The 22861-nt window shown below is 39.2% G+C and overlaps 1 protein-coding gene across 3 annotated transcripts in view; it reads left to right on the top strand.

The window, feature by feature from the left end:
- The window catches only part of KPNA1 (karyopherin subunit alpha 1), a 49711-nt gene extending 27404 nt beyond the window's left edge, over nucleotides 1-22307 (top strand). For all 3 annotated transcript variants that reach the window (XM_085069247.1, XM_085069264.1, XM_085069255.1), the window contains exons 8-14: nucleotides 1307-1406; nucleotides 1953-2116; nucleotides 3264-3342; nucleotides 5544-5669; nucleotides 17579-17706; nucleotides 18437-18615; nucleotides 19552-22307. In XM_085069247.1, coding sequence (XP_084925373.1) covers nucleotides 1307-1406; nucleotides 1953-2116; nucleotides 3264-3342; nucleotides 5544-5669; nucleotides 17579-17706; nucleotides 18437-18615; nucleotides 19552-19739 — 964 coding nt within the window. In that variant the 3' untranslated portion in view covers nucleotides 19740-22307. The remainder of the gene's footprint in view (nucleotides 1-1306; nucleotides 1407-1952; nucleotides 2117-3263; nucleotides 3343-5543; nucleotides 5670-17578; nucleotides 17707-18436; nucleotides 18616-19551) is intronic.
- Nucleotides 22308-22861: the final 554 nt, after the last annotated feature.

Here is a 22861-nt window from a genome sequence, read left to right on the forward strand (position 1 = left end):
TGTTTTAATACGTTTTCCAGAATTTTGCTTGAGTATCTGATAAGACTGAAGTTCGGGTTTTGCCTTGAAGAATAATAAATTGTTGTTTTTTATTGTGGATTAATCTGAGTTTTTAATGGGGAGTCCTTAACTTTTTTAAAAAAGTAGGACTTTTTAAAAAAGTCCTACTTTTTTAATGAAGCTACAATGGAAACACGTTTTAGAAGCAGCTAAGCTGGAACTATTTTATTCTACAGTGTGGGTGGATGTCTGGGCTTATTTTAGAGTCACAAGAATAATTTAAGTTGAAAGGCACCTTTGGAGGTCATCTAGTCAAAGCCTTTCTTCATAGCAGGTGAGATCAGATTAGATTGCTCAACTACTTAACCAGTCAAATGTGGAACATCAAAAGTAGATTCTGTAGCTACCTGGGGTAACCTGTTGCAATATTTGACCATGGTATGGTAAAACACAGTGTTCTAATATCTAATCAGAATTTTCTGTGTTTTACCTCATGATGGTGCCTCTTGTCCTGTCACTGCACATTTGAGAAGGACCTGGCTTCCTGTTTTCTGTATCCACCTGTTAAAGGTTGTTGGCAGCAGTTGTAGCTTGTCTTGCACCATCTCTTTCTAAGGCTGAACAAATCCAGGTCACTGACGTCCCATTGCGTGTCATTTCTCAGGCCTGCTAATTATCTTGATGGTCCTCTGCTTAAGAAGCATATTATTGCTGAAACAGTGACACCATCTTGTGTTGTCATGTCCAAATTACGATTGCTTGGTCTCTGTCCTTTGCAGAGAGGCGTTCTCCAGTGCTCTCGTGAAGACATTGGTATAGTGGGGGATGGCTAGGAGAAAAAGAAACGGAGTTATTACACTTGTGGGAAAACTAGGTCTTGCCTTTCTGCATTTTCCTAGTCCAAAGTGGGTCTGACAGAATGAGATTGACATAAAAATGCAGTTTGGCTGAGAGAGTACCCTCCAAAACTTGCATATCCTCCTTCCTAGAGTAATTCTGTCACAATTCCTGCGTCTTTTGACTATTAATCTGCCACATCAGTATCTAAGGAATTAAATGAAATTTAGTGTAATGGTTACTGTTCTTGTTGGGATACTAGATTTCTGTATCTAACGTGTGTTAGTAGCCATCAAGGATGATTTTCCTCAGGATGTATTTTTATAGAAAAGGGATCTATTGTATTTTGCCCTGGTGTGTATTAAAAAGAGTTTGTTTTCATGGTTCTTGCAGTTGACAGCGTTGCCTGGCTTTGATTTTTTTTTTTTCTTAAAAGCAAGGGTTGGAATTTTTTGTTGGTTTGTTTTAGATTGCTTTCAAAACAGAATCGTCTCACAATGACCCGAAATGCTGTATGGGCTCTGTCCAACCTCTGCAGAGGGAAAAATCCTCCTCCTGATTTTGCCAAGGTAAGAGATGTTTGAAAGAAAATGTGTTGTGAAATGGAGGTAGCCAAATTATTAGTTTAAGGTGGTAAAATTTGAACTAAATAGAATGTTTCAGAGGAATTCTGAGATATTTGATGGGCTTCTTACAGATGAAGTTTTTTGTTTAGTACTTTGGGCAGATGTTCACAACCACAGTTTTAACATGGTTGCCTCCTAACTTTTTGTTACTGCTTGTGTAGTGGAAATGACTGTCCCATAGCAGAACAAAACTCTGTATATCTTGGCTGCTGTAGAGCAGCACATCTTAGTGGGCAAATCTGAATTTCATTGGCAGACGTGGTTCTGTAGTAGGCTGAAGAGTTGCCTTAGTGTTCTTCTGCAGACATGCTCTTCCATGCTTGTGTAACTACAGCCCTGCACAGAAGTGCTACCTAGGTCTGAAATTTTCTGAGTATTGAATCTTAATATGCCAGTGCCTAGTTCTATAATGACATACAAAATTAGCTGACATAATAATAGATCTTCTGGCCTTTTTAATTGTATGTATTTCCTCTTAATGTCTTACAGGTTTCACCTTGTCTTAGTGTGCTTTCCTGGCTGCTCTTTGTCAATGATACAGATGTATTAGCTGATGCCTGCTGGGCTTTGTCCTATTTGTCTGATGGCCCCAATGATAAAATCCAGGCTGTGATTGATGCAGGAGTCTGCAGAAGACTTGTGGAACTGCTGATGTAAGAAATCTGTTGCAAGCATTCCCTTTCCTTGATTTCCCTGAAATCAAGATTATAACAATTGGAAGTTTAAATAGGTCTTGAAATGTTGTAATTTCCAAAGAGCAAGATTTGAATTTTAATTTTACCTTTCTGTTCAGTGTTCTATATTTGTCATGAGTAACATAAGCAATGGAACTTTCTTTGTACTAGTTTTGCTGTTTTCGTAAGAGATCTTTTCCTGCACCTCAGAGCTACATTTTTGTAAAATCCATAATATAGTTTGGAATTTTCCCTGTGCCATTGAAGTCCATGTTATAGTTACTTAACAAGGAAATTACCTAAGGGTATCAAAGATAAAAATGTAAGAAATAGTTCAATTTACTAGAATTGACAGTACCAGGGACTTAAAACATAAATAATTTCCTCCACCCTTACTGTAGAAGAGTATATGCACACTTTGGTCAGTAAAATGTGGCTGTGAGAGTTGAGGTCACAGAGGCTGGCCTTGTTCAGAGCCATGGCTTCAGATCTTCAGTCAGGACATGGACCATTCAGTTGTCTAAGAACAAGGAGTAATTGTTTTCAGTCATGTAAATAAAAGACTATTAAGGCTGCTAACATTAGACCAAATGTGATGCTGGATTAATGAATAGAACATATTGCCTCTGAGCAGCTTTTTATAAAGAAGTGTTTTCAGTTGAGAAAAAAATTCCTTACTTCACATTTCCTATTCCAGTTCTGATTTAACAATGATGATGGAGGGATGCACATGAGAAGATGATCAAAGAGCTCTATGGGTTAAACACACAACTTCTATCCCTGTTCTTCTGTCTCATTCTCAGCCTTTGCATGTGCTACATTAAGTGTATTTGATAGTTAAAGCTGATTACTTTTTTCCTTCCAAGGATGCTTGGAAGTATTCTGAAGCACTTTTATTCTTTTAATATTTTATTTTTATGCTTCTGAATGGCATCTAAAGGTCTAAATATTTAGAAACCCTAGAAAGGCATACCATTAGTTTAAAAACAGAACGTTTATTTAGATAGTGAAAGTCAGATTTATCAGGAAGGTTTTCCCCTGGCTGATAGATGTTCCTTTTTTGAGAATGCAAAGATGGAGATACTGCGGGAAGGTTAATACCTATATTTTTCGTTGTCAATTTTAGGCACAATGACTACAAAGTTGTATCTCCTGCCTTACGAGCTGTTGGGAACATCGTTACAGGAGATGATATCCAGACCCAGGTATAGATGAAGTTTCTCTTGTGTTGTACTGCAGTTCTTCTTTCTGTTAATTGTGGTAACCTGTTCACAAGCACCTCCTGTTGTTCCTTTTGAAGATTGAAAGGGAAGGTTGATGACACTTAATTGCTTCAAAATGTGTTGGTTTTCAGTTTTTCTGTTCAGTCCTGAACTGGTGATGATTTTTAGGTAGCTGTGTCTGGACTTGTGAACAGCTGTGCAATATCCCTCAAGGATGGGATGTTTTTGGTTATTTAAAGCAAGTCTGTCTCTTAGGCTGAATTTTATGCTGAGTGATGTGCCCTGGTAGAGCCATCAAAGGCCTGTCACATTCAGTGCTATTGGCAATCTGTGAGGAATATATCATATGTGTGATGAAAATATATCATATTTATGATGAAAAACAAGCGTCTGGTCAGATTTTGGATGGTGTGTAGCTGTGTCTGGGCATTTGTTTGGAGAAGCATCAATAGGAGGCAGTGACTTCCACCACTGTATTGGAATTTAATAGGAAGCCAGGAAACTTGCTGGTGTTTCAGAGGCACTAGTTGTCACTGGGATGCTTCTGTAGAAGCACACTGAGATAGGAGTTAAAGATGAGTTAGCAGCACCAGGGCACTGGTTGAATATTTTATCCCTAGAAGGAAGGTAACATGATACTTAATTGTTACAATATAATTTGTGTAGCAGAATTACAGAGACATTCCTGTGGATTTTTTCAGTGGCATTTGTTTCACAGATCAGTCATGAAGAACGATTGAGGTGGGATTTCATAATTTCGTTAAAGATAAAACCACAAGAGATCACGTGTAGTGCAGGTTATTAAATACTGCATAAATCTTAGATTTTGATTTTAAAAAAGTTTAAACGTTTTTGCTGTGCATGATTTTCTTCAGAGGAGCATAACCATGAGCTTTCCTAAAATTCTAGAGAACTGTGTAAGTAGGATAGTTCGATAGTCCTGCCTGCAGATTTTGCTGTATGCTAATAAGTGATACAGGATGCATATAAAAATCAGTAATCAGAAGGAAGAGCCCAGCTTTGAGAGCTGATACATTTCAGCTCTCAAAATATGAATGCAACATACCAGACAGTTCTTGAAGAACTTCTCTGTAAAACCTTGGAGCACAAACCTGCTTTTACTTTTTTTCTCATTTCCAGCTATTAACAGTTGCTTGGACATAGTGCTTGGACATAGTCAAAACTGTACAAAGTATGTATAAGGAAAAAAAACATTTATCTCAGCAGACACCTGATAAAATCCTGAGCCATAATCTTTGCTTTTTTAATCTTAGTGGGAGCTACAAAGATTTTAAGAATATGGAGTGAGTGGGATGCAGGCAAGGGAATTAAGTCCTCAGATTCCATGATCAGAAGTCATGACCATGTTTCAGCTTGACTTAAAGTATTTCTCATAAAATTCTGTACCACACTGTTGTTTCTAAGGTGTCCGCTTTTGCCACACAAGGCAAAACCACTGGGCTTCTTGGTAAATTCTCCCAGTTCTTGGGATGTTGGAATTTAATTTAAAAAAAAAATTGGTAATTTTTGAGTCTTTGAATCATGTTTTGACCTTTTAGAGGGTCAAAAAGCCCTTGGGTATCACACATGACATAATCAAGTGTGCTGTCTTAAAACATTCAAGTTCTGGGGCATTTTCTGTTGTATTTTGATCATTTAGGAAATGGAAATTTTGCTGAAATTTTTCTGCACTGTAAAATTGCAAGGTTTTTACAATTTTTGTAGTTTTTAAAGAAGAATTGTAGTAATGTCACTGGACACAGCACTGGTAACAACATGCACCACAGTACCAGCAGATGTTGAAAACAGAAACAGTTGGAGCTTACAGGTGTACAAAAATGCAGGAAAATACCATCATCCTATCTTTGTTTTGCCATAATATGCTTAGTATCTTCCTGTGTTCAGGTCACACTGAAATCGTTATGAAGGCGTGATCTCTTACCTGAGTGACTTGGTAGTTTTGCTCTTTAGCTTTCCTGCAAACATTTATTTCTTAGTTCTTACTGTTTTTTTTAGTTTTGTGTATATTTAGTGGTTTGGGTTCTTTTTAAAAAATCTCTGGGATCATCTAATGTGGTATGCTCTTTAGATTTTCAAGGCATTGTACTCCTTGTTCTTGTGATTTTTTTATATCCTAATTTCTTCTAAGGTGTGTTTTGTTTTGTTTTTTCTGTTCTATTCAGGTAATTCTGAATTGTTCAGCCCTGCAGAGTTTGCTGCACTTGCTAAGCAGCCCAAAAGAATCTATCAAAAAGGAAGCATGCTGGACAATATCTAATATAACGGCTGGAAACAAAGCCCAGATCCAGGTAACTCTTTCAGCTATGATCAGTAATCTTTATCTTACACACTAGAAGAAGCACCTAATGAATGCATCAGGTGTTTTTTTGTATATAAAGTGCATATTTGTATGCATGTACTGTCACAGATGCATAATTACATACACAAAGTATATAATTGTGTGTAATTAGAATATTTCAATGGCCCAGTCATCTCCAAATTCAAATAATTAAACTTTCTAATAATTTACACATTATAAGGGAGGAGGACAGTGATGGTAGAAAATGACAAAACGTGGCTAAGCTCAAGAAAATTTTTTCTTAAATAATTTACTTTGTGCTTTTGACAATCACTAAGATACAGAAATTCTTGAGTATGAAAAGAATAAGCTACAAACTTTGAGAATCCAATAACTTTACATATTTCTTGATTTCACCATCAGACACAGACACCCATGTTTAAAAGTACTTTATTTCTGTTTATATTTTATTATAACTCCTTTTATAATTTACATTAATGGGCCTTACAATGCCTCATCCTAGGCACGTGTGCTTAGCCGAATCTGAATCCGCCGTTTATTAAACTGAACAACAATGGAAGCTATAACATGTTGCCCTGGGATTTGTCCTTTCTGATTACACTAAATGTTGTAATCCCTTCATATTAAGTGATAGTACACAGAAGCAAATGAGTCCCACTCCCTTATGTCAGTCTTTACAATTAGGCCTCCAAAAGATCACACTGTTGCTCTGAGTCTGGACTGAGTGTCAACCATCAGGAAGAATTCCCAGGACTTGTCTCCAGATGGTAAAAATGAGAAATGGAACATCTTTTCCTTAGAGAAAAGTCTTTGGCTAGATGAAGAAGAAACAGCTCAATATATTTTGTTTTCCCTGAATATGGAGTTTTGTTCAATGACAGCTGTACTAAGGGAATTCTTTGCTTGTCTTTCAAGAAAGTGGTTTGACATGGTTGGATATCTGGTGTCCCCCCAAAGCTGCTCTATCACTCTTTTCAACTGGGCATGGGAGGGAAGATACAAGGAAAGTTTCATGAGTTTGAGGTTAAGGACTCAGTGTCGGCTTCCCATGGGGTCACAGACTCCATCAGGTATCCACCTGCTCTAGGGTCCTCTCTGTGCTGCAGGTGGGTCTCTGCTCCCCCATGGACCTCCATGGGCTGCAGGAGGGTATCCTGCCTCACCATGGTCTGCACAGTGGGGCTGCAGGGGAATCTCAGCTCTGGTGGCTGGAGCATCTCTTGCCCTTCCTTCTGCACTGGCTTTGGTGTCTGCAGGGCTGATTCTCTCACAGATTCTCACTCCTCTCTTCTCTGACTGCAAATTCTTTTGCCCAGTAATTTGTTCCCCTTCTTAAATGAGTTACCTCAGAGCTCCTATCGCCATCATGGATGGGCTCAGCCTTGGCCAGTTGCAGGTCCATCTTGGAGCCAGCTGGCATTGGCTCTGTCAGCCCTGGGGGAAGCTTCTGGCAGCTTCTCACAGAAACCAGCCCTGTAGCTCTCCCCACTGCTGCCAAAACCTTGCCATGCAAACCCAATGCAAAGAACATTGCCTCATTCCTTCTCTTTTGCAGAAGTGTTGGAAAAACAGACCGTAGTGAATCATAGAATCATGCAGGCTTGGGTTGGAAGGGACCTTAAAAATTGTCTAGTTCCAGCCCCTCTGCCATGGGCAGGGATGCCATTCACTAGATCAGGTTGCCCATGGCTCTATCCAACTTGGCCCTGAAACCAGGCATTATCTGATAAATATAAGTGTTTCCATCAAGGCAGTTGCATAACAATTTAATGTAAATCAAATGTAGTTCTGAGGTTACGTTTTTCAATTCTTTTCTCCCTCACTAGATACAGAAAGTGTTTTCAGAGATTGCAGAGGATGCATAGAAGTCTGGCTGGAGACATTCTATTCTTTGAAGAATGGCAATAAATGTCAGAAATACGAGACTCTTGAAATATTTGCCTTACTCATTAGTAACCTGGAAGAAACAATGTTTACACAGAAAGTGAACCAAGCCTCTTAATATATTGGCAAAAGTAGCTGAGGTGTACTTGTTGCCTCTGTTTTCCTTGGAAGGCAGCCTGATTGCTGCTTTTACAATGATGATTCTGGATAAATTCTTTCTATACAATCAGAATAGCATGAAGTGGTTAATCCTCTTCACCTGTGGGGTGGAATTACTTCTCTTTTTGTGGTAAACTTGCACAGGATTATGAAAAGGCTGCGAATTTTTTCTGAGGAATAAGTGTGTTATACCCTTTGCAGGTGACCCTTGGAATATTTTGGTTTTATGTTCTCCCTTACACAGACTATTCAGCTGCCGAAGGGGCAGCATAAAACTTTAATACCTTGAATGAGGGCTTCATCTCAGAAAGTATAGGAAATAAAATTCATACTTTTGTGGTAGATAATAGAGTCTTTGCTAAGCTACCTGACATTCCTGAAAATAAGAGCAAATGCTCATCTAACACTCAGAGAGGCCCGTGTTAGGAAATGAGTAGGCAAAACCCAAAAACTTAAGGTGGAAAGCTCTGTAGTCCTTGTCAGATGTAAAGAAGTGACTAAGATGGAAGTGGGACTGCAAGGAAAGAAACCCCCTACAGTGATATTTGCTCTAGCTTTCCAGGTCAGGATTTTGTTTTTACCACTGAAAGTCATGGTTTTTTGTCAGATATAGAGAATGATAATGGTTACTCAGTCTAACCTTGGTAGAGCTCCAAGAATTTTGATTCTGCCTTTATTGTGGTTTGTGTGTTAATCTATGGATTAGCTGAATTTCTAACAAAAGCTGCTGTGTAAAATCAGCAACTGTACCATTGGTTTTTCCCCACATCAGCAATTGTAATTGCTGTGCAAGTAGCAGTGCAGAGAAGGTAGGTTACTACTGCTTGTACCAGGGTAAAAATGCTTTTGCCTTTGTGTTTCTTGCAGTAAATCTTTTGGCTCTTTATTTCTTCAACTACCGCCTTAGAAACACAGTATTTTCTCTAGAAGGGCATTCTTTTTTTCTGGAAAGTCTGAGTGTATTTTCTGAGGAACAGCCCAGCCAAATACATTGTCTTAAGTTTATGTTTTTCTCAAGTCTGTTGGATAGTTGCTTCAGGATGTGCAGTTGTATAGGGATGTTCCAAACTTAAGAAGAGCTTTAGAAAGCCAGGTATCTGTGTACAAGTCATTCCATCAAGATGTATCAGAAGTGACAATGGAAAGTAGTTATTAGATAATTTTTTCAAAACTTTGGGATCTCTCTTTTCATATTCTTGATCCAGTGAAGGTAAAGTTATGAAGAGTCCTAGAAATAACTTTAATTCTAGTGCACCAGGAGCTGTTTTAATAGTGTATTCACTTCTGTTAACTTCTTCATAAGTACTCACTGTACCACACTGCCCTGTTTTCAGATGAAGGAGTAGGTGCCTGTTCTTGTTTGCACAGTACTCAACTCTGATATCCACTACTCAGACAACATACAAGTGAGGCTTTAGCTGGAGAGTCTTGACTGTATCCCTGGTAATCCTTGGTCTTCTAAACTGTTATCACGTCTTTATTTGAAAATGAGGAAGGATAAAATAATCTCTCCTTTGTTAAAACAGAATCTGCCTAATCTACCTGAACAAAATTGCTCTATGCAAGTGTGTGTTTAGCAGTTTTTAAATGTTTTGGGGTATTTTATTAGCTGCCTTTTTATTGAGAACAGATTAGAATTGCATAGTGACTTGAAAAGGTGAGGTCAGAAGGTAGGGAGAAGGAAATTAATGCTATGAGCCATTAATATTGCACCTTCATTTCTAGCAGTGACTCTTAAAAAGTGACAAAAAAGCCCTTTAAGTCTGCACAGAAAAATAGTTGTGATTATGTGGATAGAAGCTCTCTTTCTCAGGAGCCTTGTATCAGGAAGAAAACAGTGTCAAACAAATCACCAGAATACATGTAGATTTAAAAGAATCCAGCTTAAAAGCAGCTGCCTTAGAATATGTCATAGGCAAGGTTGGAAGTGTGTTGATGTGTTATGCAAGTCCAGGGAAAAAGAATGTAAGAAACAGCTTCTCAGAAATGAAATCTGTATTCATTTAAGAGTCCCTTGGGCCCCATTCAGAGTAATTGATCTGCCTTCAAACTCCAAGCACACACATGGCTTTCTTTGTAGTGAAACACTGACTGCCCTAAGTACATACCCAATTTAATCTATACTGAAGTTATAAAAATGAGATTAAAAATAGTGTTTCTGCTTGTGAGTGGGATGTAACTATCTTGGTAATGATGACACAGTGCAAATCATGTCCGTCATGAGGCCTAGATTTTTGGAACTGTAGAAGATGGCCCATTAGATAAAAGTTGTGAAGTAAAGCACAGTGGAGAATGCTTACAATATGCTTGATTGAAGAGCTCAAATCCAGTGTTTCTTGGAAGTAAAATTGGCAATTGCAGGTGTGATTACAATGATTACCTTGTGTTGAAAGGAAAGTCTCATCACAGATGTGTAACAGGTTCAAGAAAGACCCTTGATTCTTTAGTTTCTAGTCTCAACCTAGAGAATAGTGTGTGAGATATAAAGTGTGATGAAACCTCCTTTCAGCTCCAGCTGATAAGTCTGTATTTCTCAGAAAATGCCTTTGAGGTATTACTTCAGACAACTCCTGTTTAATGGCAAAATCATTGTAAACAATGAGCGGAAAAGCACTTAAAAAAAGAACTTCTGAAGTTGAAAAATGCTGTTCAGTAAAATGTTTCTTGAAGATGGTTGTATGCTAAAAAATTATTTATTTTCCTTTCTTCCCAGTCCCTCTAAATTGCTCAGTAGTTGCTACTATAGGTCATAAACTGCAGCAGATCTGTTCCACTCTGTGATGCTTACTGGATTTTGAACATGCACAGTCTTTAGCCAGAAATCAGACAAGAATAATTTCAGCAGATGATTTTTTTTTCATGTCTGCTTGGCATAGTAACCCACATTTTTGCAAGTTACTAGCTGATCTAACTAGTGGGTTGTTGCTCCAGAGCAGCTGGGATGTTAGAATACTATGGAAACTTTGGGTAGTGTTCAAACCATAATCTGGCAATCACTTCTGCGCACCAAGAAGACATTAAAATATTTTGGAAAACCGTACAGGTATTTTACCTAACCAATATTAACAGACAGAACTATATTTAGTGTTGTTTAAGATTGCATTGGGTTACACTCCCTCCATCCACCCATTGTAAAGTATAGAAATATAAAGTTAGAGGGAAGGACTTCTATATTCATCTCCACTGTCATACTGCCTATGATGCTGTTTGGTGGCACACTCCCAAGGCTTTCACTGCCATTTCTAAAAGGTAAGGCAGTAGCCTATCACTATTAGATTTGCACTGCAGCATAATCAAGTAAACTCTTTCTAGCATTAAGGCAATGTAAATCAACATGCATGAAATGTGTGAAAGTGCGTGCTGAACTTTCTTTGGTGGCTCTTACTAAAGCACAGGGGGTTTGGTTTTATTTCCCCACCAAATGTGGAAGTGAAAGCCTTTCAGAGTGTGTTATCAAGCGTGCCTAGGCAACAGAAAAGTGTGATGGAATACAGCAGTCTTTCCCTCTTTATTTCTGTGCTTTCGAGGTTTGGGGTGGATGTGTATATCCTGAAGCAGTCATGATTGTCACTAAGTATAGTTTTTGTTTGTTAATTTCCTAGTTTGTATACAGCTTTGCTGTACTTCAGTGGATAGCTTCCCCAGTCAGGGAGAAGGGGAACTACATCTTCCTGGGAGTCAGAAGGAGAACTGCACAACTGAAGCTTAATCCTGACTGTCGACCCTTCTGAAGGGTATGAAAGGCTATCACACACCTCAGAAAATGTTCTGTGTCTTAACTTCGCAACCCGTTGAAAATCTGTGAAGGGCAGTACATCAGACACAATCTTCCATGTCTGACAGTGAAGACATCATAGGAGTTCTCTCCTCTTGACAGGTTAAGAAACTTACCACTTCTTTTCTAATATGCCTTAAATTTTCGCAACATCTGGAAGTCTGAGTATGGCTAGGCATGGTAGCAACAGGATCTGTGACATATTTTTCCTTCTCTGGGGTTTCTCAGCCTTGCTGAAGAGTGACATGGGCAAATGTAGGCAATCATACCACCTTGCCTGTCAGTTTTAAAAACTCTGGAATGCAATACGTTTTTACAAAATGTGGTAAAGTTAGAAGCTCACAATTGTTAGAGGCTCTTCTCCAAAAGGACTGCTGGTGATCATCCAAAAGTAGTGCTGGGGACATGGAAAAGGAATTACATGATTCACACAGAGCTGTGGTTTACACAGGCATCAAGTTACCTTAAAGTGTGTTTAGTTTATGTCATAGTTAGCATAAGTAATCTAAAAATCTTAATGTGCTGTTTGTGGTAGTAGAACTTTAAAAAGTATATCCATTACAAGCAAAATATGGCATTGCTGACAAGGTCATATTAGTTTGCAGACTAGTGAAAGTCAAAGATTAATCTCTTTTAGGTTTAACTTTGTGTTTAAGTACAAAATCTGTTTTCAGTCTTCTAGATATCTTGTGCCACATTGAGGGCAGCAGAGCTAGAATACCTTTACTTCCTTTATTCTGGCTGAAAACCACAGCAGTCAGTGGTGTGTTACTGCCTTTGGGAGATTGGTTGGTCTGTTTGTTTGTTTGTTTGGGTTTTTTTTTTGGTTTGGTTTATTTAGGACTGACTGACCCTAGAAGCAGGAGAGAGCTCAACAAAGTGCTGCTGATTATACTGCAGGTTCTTTGTGACAGCAGTAACAACCTTGTATAAAGTGGCTAGAAGTTTGCTTTCTACAGTTTGGAGTATATAGGCTTAGGTGTCTGTGTCAACAACATAAAGGTTCATTAGAACTGAGATTTGAAGTGCTTCCTCTCCTGCTCTAGGAAGGCAGTGTTCTTTGTACCCATGCCATAGTGTGAAGTAGTTTTGGTCTACAAGTATTTACTATGTTATTTATAAAGCAGTTGTAAATAGAATAAATAAACAAGGTAACTGGAAAAGGAGTCACTGAGAAGCCTCTATGAACTAAAATTTCCAGCCAGGAGGGGGAGATCATAGCAGTAGGGCTGAATTTGCAGCTGCCAGCTACATGATGACTGTAATTTTGATTTGTTAAAGGTAATGAGAGAGCTTGCAGGAGCAGGGAAAGTCACAGTCTGAAACGTGTTTGCTTTCACATTTATGTGATGAATCATACATAGACATGAGATGCCAGCATGTGCACACTAAATGTGTATGTGTGTACTTGCCTATCACAAGTGATTTAGGTGTGGGAACTCAAAGTGGGAGAAACAAATTCTCACATGGTATTGACCATCTCAAAACATGAATTTAATACACGATGGCTGAAAACCTCCCTAACAGCATCTACAACATATTTAGATTAAACATCCATGCAGGTGTAATGATACTTTGAAAATAATTTTTTTTTGTCTTGACTGATTCTTTAAAAATCAAATACTGTGAAGTGAAAAAGGTTGTTTAAAATAACGGGTAGAATGTTTCCAAGAGACAGGCAACCCTCTTGGAGGACTATACCACAGGGATACCAACTGTTAAAAAGCCCGCCCTAAACCAAGAAAACATACACACTCTAAACAAACATAGAAAAGTTGACACTTTGGAAATGAGGGCCAGGTTTGCTGAAGTACTGAGCATTACAAATTGGTTTAAATTTGAAAGTTGATATTTCAATTAAAATTCAATTTCAGTTAAAATTCAGTTTCAGTTTCTGAAAGACTCTTAGTTACAACTCGAAATGGGGTTCAGTTCCAACAAATACCAATGGATGCAGCTGGGCAAAAACTTCTGTGGTAGTCTAATGTATTAAAGGATGGGCTTGGAATTATCTACTGTGCAAAAATGAGATTTCTAATGTATTTTGTAGATAGCACCTCAGTGCCTAGTAGTAACAACCTAAAACCTTTTTATTTCCTTCATGTTTTTCAAGTTCTTGTTGAACAGAAATCCCTTAACTCTGTTCCTTTTGTTGGAATGCTGTGCTTATCTTGAGCATCTTCTATGCACTAAACTACTTTAGTCTTGAACACACTTCCACATGTCAGGCACATGCAGTATAGGAATGCTAGAAGAGTAAAGTAATTTGAATTAAGCCATTCTAAATCCTCAGAAGTTTTAAGAGCCTCATCCTGCCACAGTTCTTTAGGGTTTTGCTCTGCCTGAGGCTTGCTTTTCTTCAAGAAAAAAAGAAAGAACACAATCAAATTCTGTTCTAGTATTTACTATTTTATCACTTAAAAGAAGTTTATCTGAAAGAGAAACATGACATATTTCCACAGTAACTGTTGTTCCCATGTAAAATATCATAGAGATAAGAATCCTCAGACATTCTGGTGTGCTTTTAAGAGTAACTGCTGCGGGCAGGCAACAAGTTATAAGGTGTAAATAGTAGATGTTGCTACGCACTTGCTCTGTATTGGTACTTTATTCTTTTCACCCTTAACTAGACTTTTGAAATCTAGTGAAGATATTAAGGTTAAAGCAGACCATTTTCTGACCTAGTTAGTGTTTTTTTTTTTCTTGAAGCTAACATCCGAGAGTTTCAACTGCTGAGACAATGCTGGTGGAAAAGCTTGGCTGAATTACAGAGGGACAGTTGAAAACCTTTAACTAAGACTCATGCTGGGGTGAGGTGGCAACAGTTGTGTTGCATGTCAAGCAGTAGGAAACATAAAAATATACTGACTGGTAATCTGCTTCTCTCTTGAGTCAGTCTCTTTTAGAGAAGTGCGTTACGAGAGGCTGTGATTCATTGTGGTGCTTTAAAACCAATTCTGCTTGGGTAAAGATAGCCAACTTCATTGTAGAGCAGAAACTAAGCAAGGTCCCCACAGCCTCTTTTTACAATAGAAATAGAAGTAAGAGTACTCACCCAACAGATGTAATATCTGGATTCAGCTCTTTCTGAAAAGGTTTGAATGCACATTGCTCCACTCTGAAGAGTAATTTTGCCCACTGAACTGAAGTTTCCAAACTCTGAAGCAAAGAATTCAAAATTGATTGAGCTAGAAGAAAAACAGTAACAACCTTTTGTGTTTCTCCCACTTAATTGCCCTCTGTTGCTAGTTCCCTTTATTCTGGAATTCACTAACTATTTTACAAGTTTAAGTTGAAACATAATAAGGCAACTTTTTTGTGGCAGTAAGAAGGCTCAAGTGATAGTTACTGCCTGTTGGGTAAGGTGTGCTGATTTAGTTCTGTGCCATCATGTAACATACTCTGATTTTAGTACTTATTATAGAAGTTGATTTAAAGAAGACACTTCTACAGGAAATAAATCTCCTGTAAAAGGATTTTTTGGGGGAGAGGATATAAGAAGTGATAATGAGATGTTTTTGACTTGTTCTCCACAATAGTAAAATCCTTATGCTCTCAAATACCCCTATCCTAGATCTATATCAAGATCTTTCAGTAGACAGTGCTTGACATCCTGTAATACATTGTTCTGAGGGCTTCTACCTCAACAATGCTCTTGTACAGAATTCTCTGGACTCACATAAAACAAAGTGTAGACTGGTAAGTCCCCTTTCTCCTCTCCATCTGATGAGGACTGAAGCTCACTAGTGAAAATACTTGCGCTCTTACTCTCTCAGTGCACAGTGATACCTCGAATACCAGTGTGGGCTCTCTGCTCAGCTGCTGTCCCTGGCTGGATCAGGAGGTCTCTTAACCTCTCTAGAATCCTGGTGCTTGGATTCTACTCATTGGCTGATTCAGCTTGATTCTCACTGGCAAACAGGTGCACATGTTTGTGTTGGGCATCTCCACACTTGCAGACCCAGTGAATATCAGAACAAATCCCCACTCTGTCCATGCCTGGATCCTGGGCCTCCCACTTGCTGCTCAATCAGTTTGCTGGCAAACTAAGAACACTCTGATCTTCCACACCCATCACCACTTTTGGGGATAACAAGTTCTCCTGCCACATAAAACTGGTGCCCAGGCATATGGGTCCTGTGACCTGCAGTCCCATTGCAGCTGAGGTGCTGGGATCTTCACTTAACTTCCCTGCAGTCCCCCTAGCTGGCATCAGGGCACGTGGGCCCTATGGGCTATGATCCTGCCCCAGTGGCTGATGCTGAGACCCTCACCTGCTCCAGTTGCAGGGGCCCTTTTAGCCAAGGCCTGACACCAGTTGCTGGCCCCAAATTCGTGTTTTATAGGACCTGATTTCGTGGTCCTTCCAGCTACTGATGGTGAGACACTCACCCACTCCAGCTGCTGGCCCCACAGACACAAGGGGTTCTCCTGAGGTCCTGTCCAATTCCTGGCCCAAAGTGAGTCAGGCTTGGTTGCTAGCACCTAGTCCTTAGCGTGCTAGGTTGGATAGAGAGAGTGGCTACATGGTAAGATAGTTAAGAAAATATTTGTTATTAGGTTTTGCACTGTTGCACTTGTCCCTGTCATCAGTTACCAAGTCCAGGCTGGCTCTCTCCCTGTAGTTTATTAATGACCTATTAATTAGTGACTGGAACCTTTTCTCCTTTGTGATTGTTTCTCTTATCTCGTCTATCAGGTTTGTGTCGCTGTGTGTTTTACTTCTTACTTTGCTGTTATTTGTATCTGCCTTTGAGCTGGAAAGGTCCTTGATCTGATAATCTTCATTAAGCAGATGCTCTCACATTCCACATATCCCTACAGCGATAATTTTACAAATTAATTGGGGTTTTTTTGCAGTAAAATATGTCAGGGGGTAAAATGCATCTCTTTTTAAGGTACTTTCTTTTGTCTTTTTCATTTATTTTTAAATAGCTTGCTCCTGTTTATGATCTATCACTTTCAGCAGTCACGTTCAAAAATTTCAGTTAAGGATACTTTTTCAAATATTCTTGGCAATGTACAAATGTAGTACAACATGTCATGATGGAAGTAATAGTTTTCCTTGAGGACCCCAGATTGCTGTATCAGAAGTGTGGACTCTTTGGTATAGGAGACAGTGTTCATGGGACTGTTGATACAGCTGATAGTCTGTATGGATTTACAAAGCAGAGGCAGTGTGGATGCCCAGACAAGCAGGAAGGATAAAAGAAATATCAAGCAATTATTTTATATTTATCAGGTTAGCCATTCACACTGTGAATTGACTGTAGCTTTTTGCTGTATGTAATCTGTTTTCTTCTATAGAGCTGTGTGAAAAGGATCTCTTTGTCTTTCTTTGAATTTTTGTTTATTAGGTCTGTGATGATTTATACTTGTAAAGCAGTAGATTAAAAATGTAATCCTAAACTCTTGCTTGTTTCAATGATCTTTATCAAAGTGTTTCAAACCTTTGTCATAGGTGTGTAACAAGACTGGTTTTTGTCTTACTGCAAAAGGCTGTTTTCAGAAGGAGTTACTAGAAACTTAGAGTTACTGCCCAAATGCTCATTTGAATTCTATCACTTTGTTGAGCTAAGCAGAGAACACTATTGCCAAAATATCAGGTGCTTTGTCTTTTCACCAGGTGGTTGCTTGTTCTGAGCAGTTCTTACGTGAGCAACTTTGCTCTGTTGTCTCAGCCAGTGGAAATGTATTATGGCCCACAGGCTTATGAAATTTAGGGGATGTTAATGGCTTAATGGTTTACTTTAATGGTTTATTAGCTGGGTAGTTTACTACCTGGAAAAACGAGGGAAGCATGTCATTCTTTTGCTGTCAGGGTATGATTAAGTAACTCATTAGATATGGCAGTCACTTCAGTCTGAATGTGTTTTGAATTAATTGAGGATAAGCACAGACCACAGCAATAACTAAGGTGTTGAATGCAAAGCTGGAAACTGATTTATCAGTTTTGACATGTGATAAAGTGACATTTCATTGGTTAATGTGTTGTGCTGAGCATGGACTTCTGTTAACTCAGGACAAAGAAGTTATTTCTAATTTTTATTATGACCCTGCCATGTCATTTATTTTTGCAGACAGTCATAGATGCGCATATCTTCCCAGCCCTTATAAATATTTTGCAAACGGCTGAGTTTCGAACAAGGAAGGAAGCTGCTTGGGCAATCACAAATGCAACATCGGGAGGCTCTGCCGAACAGATCAAGTATGAAATAGTTTAAATCTTTCAATGCAATTGACTGAGCTAGTGTTTGTGTAAGAAAACAAACTATCAGCCTAGAAACTGGAAAAGCTTTCAGTATGCTTTCAGTGTTGTATCCAGAGAGACTGTGACCTTGTTATGAATGAGCCTTTCATTCCTTCAGGGAGAAATTACGTAGGCATTTCAGCTGTAATACTTACTTAAATAACTGAATCATTTCTCTTACATGAAAAAACTAAATGCAACTTTTAAACAAACTTCTTAGTGGCGTAGAGTATAACAGAGTGCATTAACAGTCTGGAGAGGAATAGGTCAGCCCCTCAGACAATGGCATAATGGGCATTGTTTTTCCTCTTTAACTTACACCACTACGTTGTGCTTATATGCAGTTTTATATAAAATAAAACAATGACTCTATGAGCATGTTAAATTATTATAATTGCTCTTAGTAGAAAATATTTATAAGTTAACACTATAGAAATATAAATGATGGTATAAAAATTATTTCAATAATAGAAAAAGTGAGACAGAGAAAGTATCTTAAAGTTATTTTCACTGTTTCAGCAGAATTGACTAGATAGAAACAGATGCCTGTAATTTCTCTAGTTTTTCCATGCAAGTTGACATTTTATCTGATTTTTCTGATTCTTAGACCTTCATGCTAAATGCTTAAATGGCTACACCAATTATAATTTTCTAGACAATTTACTGGGTTCCATGTGATATTTTTCAGGTATTTAGTAGAACTGGGATGCATCAAACCACTCTGTGACCTCCTTACAGTAATGGACTCAAAGATTGTGCAAGTAGCACTGAATGGGCTGGAGAACATCCTGAGGCTTGGAGAGCAGGAATCCAAACGCAGTGGCACCGGCATTAATCCTTACTGCGCTCTTATTGAAGAAGCATATGGTATGAGCAAAACACCTGGGGAAGTCAGGGGATACAGCAATGGCCACAAACCCATTGGAGTCTTAGTAGGCCCAGTTCTGTTAATTACCTTATCAGAGTTACTGAAAAACACCTGTTCTTTGAGAAGTCTCCAGGGTACTCCATCTTCTACATTATCTTTGTGTATAGATTGGAGACAGAATGTGCAGATCTTCTGTTCTTTATTCATACAGAGTTAGAATGTGTTAACAAGAAAACCACTACAATTCCCAATAGTAGAGATTTACTAGAATGGCTAACACTTGGATTTCATGATACAATCATTCCTTGCCGTATAATTTTTCTTTGTATCTGACTAGAAGGCTTGAGTTTGCCCATTTGCTTAATGCCTAGCCAAAATCTGGTTGCCTGAATTTAACTGCATGGTATACATACATATTATACAGGTTAGGAAATGAAGTCTCTGTCCTTGGAAGTTTGGAATACTTGTCCAGACACATCAGATCTAATCTGCTGTTGGTTAGTACTGCTGGGCTGGGCTGCAGGTCAGACTAGATGATTATCAGAACTCTTATTTCGACTTACACTTAGTCACGGTCTTCATAGAGTCTTCATATAGTCACTGTGAACATACTTTCAGGAAACATGATCCTAGAAGTTTCTTCAGAAAAAGTCTGAGTTTGTGGCCTTGTGCTTGACCCATTCAAGCCTGTAGATTTAGTTTTTGTGTGAAAGGGTAGAGGCAGGCAGAAAGTACGAAACACTTGAAACAACTATAGGGGTCTCTGTAGTTCAAGCTGGCTTTCCTTGGTTGTGGAGAGTACAAGTTGGGTACAGGTTTCCATAGAGAGTCTTGTTCTTTTTGAAGGTGGGAGAGAATCGGGAAACAGAGTGAAAATTATCATGGTCATCTCCTTTCACTGAGCTGTAACTTTTATGTACTGCTTTTCTCTGCAGGCCTGGACAAGATTGAATTCCTGCAGAGTCATGAGAATCAAGAGATTTATCAGAAGGCCTTTGATCTGATTGAGCACTACTTTGGAACAGAGGATGAAGACAGCAGCATTGCCCCACAAGTGGATATCAACCAGCAACAATACATCTTCCAGCAGTGTGAGGCTCCCATGGAAGGCTTCCAGCTTTGAGGTGCCCCTGTGCTGTGTGCTCCTCTACCTAGCCAATCCTGTTGTCGAGCCACAAGCCACCCGTGGAGTGATTCTCTCAATGTTTTCCATAACCCTGTTTGCGCTCATTCGCTTGCCTTGTGCACATGCTCTTACATACGTCTGGAAAACTTTTGGCTCTCTGTGGCAGGATGCCCCCTCCTTGGCAAGGGGTTGCCAGAATCACCCTTCTCCTCTAGATTCTGAATCTCTCCACTGTCACCTTCGTGGAGTTGAGGCACCTTTCTATACTTTGAGATACTCCCTGTTCCTAATACAGGAAAGTAATCCCTCCTCCACTTGGCCCCCCAACTCCTGGCATCCAAGAGAAGGCCGCCTTTGTCTTGTATTTGCTGCAGAGTGTGCCTGCAGTCCAGGGAGACATTCAGCCTTTCTGAGAATGTCGCTGAATTCATCCCCCGTGTTTTCCCCTGGATGCCTCTTTGGATGGCTGCGAGAGATGCATTAAACCTTCACAAGCGATGTATCTACCTTGCTGTATGTGCCAGCCGGGGTTATTGGCATGAAGAACATGTTACAAACAATGGAATAAGTTCTCTATCCCCTGCAACAACAGGCTGCAATGGACATGTTTTGTGGTTCTTAGGAATACTGAACACATCTGGCCCCATCCCGTCTCAACACTGAGCTCCCAAGTTGGATTGCAGACCACTGTGGAGATTTGTATACCTTCCCAGTTTTTCCTCTCCATCCACAAAAAAAGAACCTGTGAATAGGTCACTCTTACACCTCCCCAGAAATGACTTTCCAAAACAGCTTCTAGAATGGAGAAACTTCCCCCTCTTCTGCTTGCCAGCACATATGATCCAGCTGGGCCTTCCTTAGAAATCAAGCCCTTTCTGGCTCCATGCTCCAGAGTCTGGTCCTTGGTATTCTAGTTATGGCTCAGAAGTTCCTGTCTGCCTCTTTACATTTTTACACAGCGTGACTTGAACAGATTTGTCTTCTGAAAAGTTAACTCCTGACTACAGAAATCTTAATTTGTAAAACTTAGCACAAGGAGCGTTAGGTCTCCTTTTCATTTTCACGAGACAAGAGCTTCCTCTCCAGCTCACCTGATGGAATATAGTCCTCCTGGTCAAGGCCCTTATTTAACAACTAAAATGACACTACATTCGCAGGATAGTACTATTACATCCAGATCCACCTGGCCCTCTCATTTCACTTTTCCCTTTTGCTGTTTATGAGACTTCAGGTGAATTAGCATGGAACGCATGGTTCCTCCAGGTGACATCTGTAAGGCATTGCTGACTGCATGGCAGCTGCCGCGCGCAGCTGGAGACTGCCCTTCTGCTAGCAGCATGTTCTTGGCTCTGCAACCTGCTTGGATCACAGACCTCTGATGCAAAGGCCAGCCACTCCCCACTGAGTTCAGCTGACATTGACACCAAACTTCACACAACTGGGGAGATGCCACGCGATTGAAAGTGGCGGTTCCATTTCAGAGAATGCAATGGATTCCCTAGACCGTCCGCTCCCCCCTGCATCGGGCTATGTTCTTTCAAGCCATTTTGGATGCTTGGAACACACATTTTTCCAATGTAAACATTTCAAAATCGCCACTGGCAACTGCAGCATCACGTACCTGTGGTAAATGTTTGTGGCAGAACTGTCTTGAAGATCCTTGTGACTCCTCTCAGTGATAAGCCACTGCAAAAGCAAAACCAGCCCATTGGATACAGAGTTATAGAAATACATAAGTCACTTGTCATACTGCTGAAAGAAGCTAGGCAAAGGCCTGAACATCAGCTCTGTGTGACCATTATTTAAATAAAGTCTTCTGTTCTGTCTCTGCTTCAGGATGGAGACTCTGACCTGTGTGGCCACTGCAGAAGCCACCTGCTGCCTCCCTAGCTAAGCCAGTTGGCCTCCACTTTCCCTCTCCCAGTTATTTTCTCTAGTGCTGCTTTGTGCTGAAGGAACATTTAGTTTACTGCACTTGATCTGTAAATGGACTTAAATTCTTTGTAATTTTAGGGGGTTAAATTTGGTGGTTAATTTAAAAAAAGCAAAAAAACCCCTCAATGTTGCCTTTACATCACATATAAATAACTGTGTTTCTCTTTTCTTGAAGGGTGATAGAAGCACTGATTAGTAGCAAAATCTTGTTTTAGCTTTTGGATTTTTTTGTGCTGGATTTTTTTACGTGTAAATTTCCAATAACATGTCATTTCTATAAGATTTGTTTAAAACCATGTACCTCTTATTGGATGGTATAAAAATGCTACATATTTTGTAAACAAATCTGAGCAAAGTGTGTGTGCATATATTCTGTATATTCATATATGTATATTCTGTGTATATATACACTAGCGTGTATATATACATATATACACACACACATATATATACACACATGCATAAAGTGTGTGTATATATATATACATACCTATATATCTATATATATAAGTGTTTTCTCTTCCAGGCTAGTGAAAACAATGTGGTGCATTGGCGTTTCCCTCCCCTGCCCCCCCAAGAAAGTAATGACAATTGCCTCTAAATGAGTGAATTAAAAAAGAGTCCATTTAAGCTGACTGGTGTGCCTTCCTGTGTAAGGAGCCCGGCCAGAATTTATTACTTTTGCCGTGGATATGTGAATTCAGAGCAGATAAGTATAAATCTTTAAACTTGGTATGTTTGTTTGAAGTGACAGGCCTGGTTGACACAGGTAATATTGTTGTCATAAATACTTAGACTGTGTAAGGCATTTGACTGGTACTGCATACTATTTTGAGTGAAAACCACACCAATACAAAAATCAACATGGCACACATTAAATGGATTAAAATGTGGCTAACTCATAGGTCTCAATGTAATTTTAAATGGTGCTTAATTCAGTGTGTTTCCATCAGGATCTTCCAGCAACCAATTCTTGACGTTGCTTTACTTAGCCTTATTAATAGGTTGAAAAGAAACAAAATCTACTTCTAACAAAGGCTGCAAATTAAATGGGTACAGAAGTGAGATCCGACTTGTGATTTATGAAAGGAAAAGCTCACTGATACAGACTGATCAGAATTACTTGGCAATCCAAGGGCAAAAAAACTATTTGCATTTTAACAGAGCCAAACATGCAGTGTAAT

Source organism: Lichenostomus cassidix, chromosome 1 (assembly GCF_008360975.1).
Source record: "Lichenostomus cassidix isolate B80296 chromosome 1, HeHo_3.0, whole genome shotgun sequence".
Lineage (NCBI taxonomy): Eukaryota > Metazoa > Chordata > Aves > Passeriformes > Meliphagidae > Lichenostomus > Lichenostomus cassidix.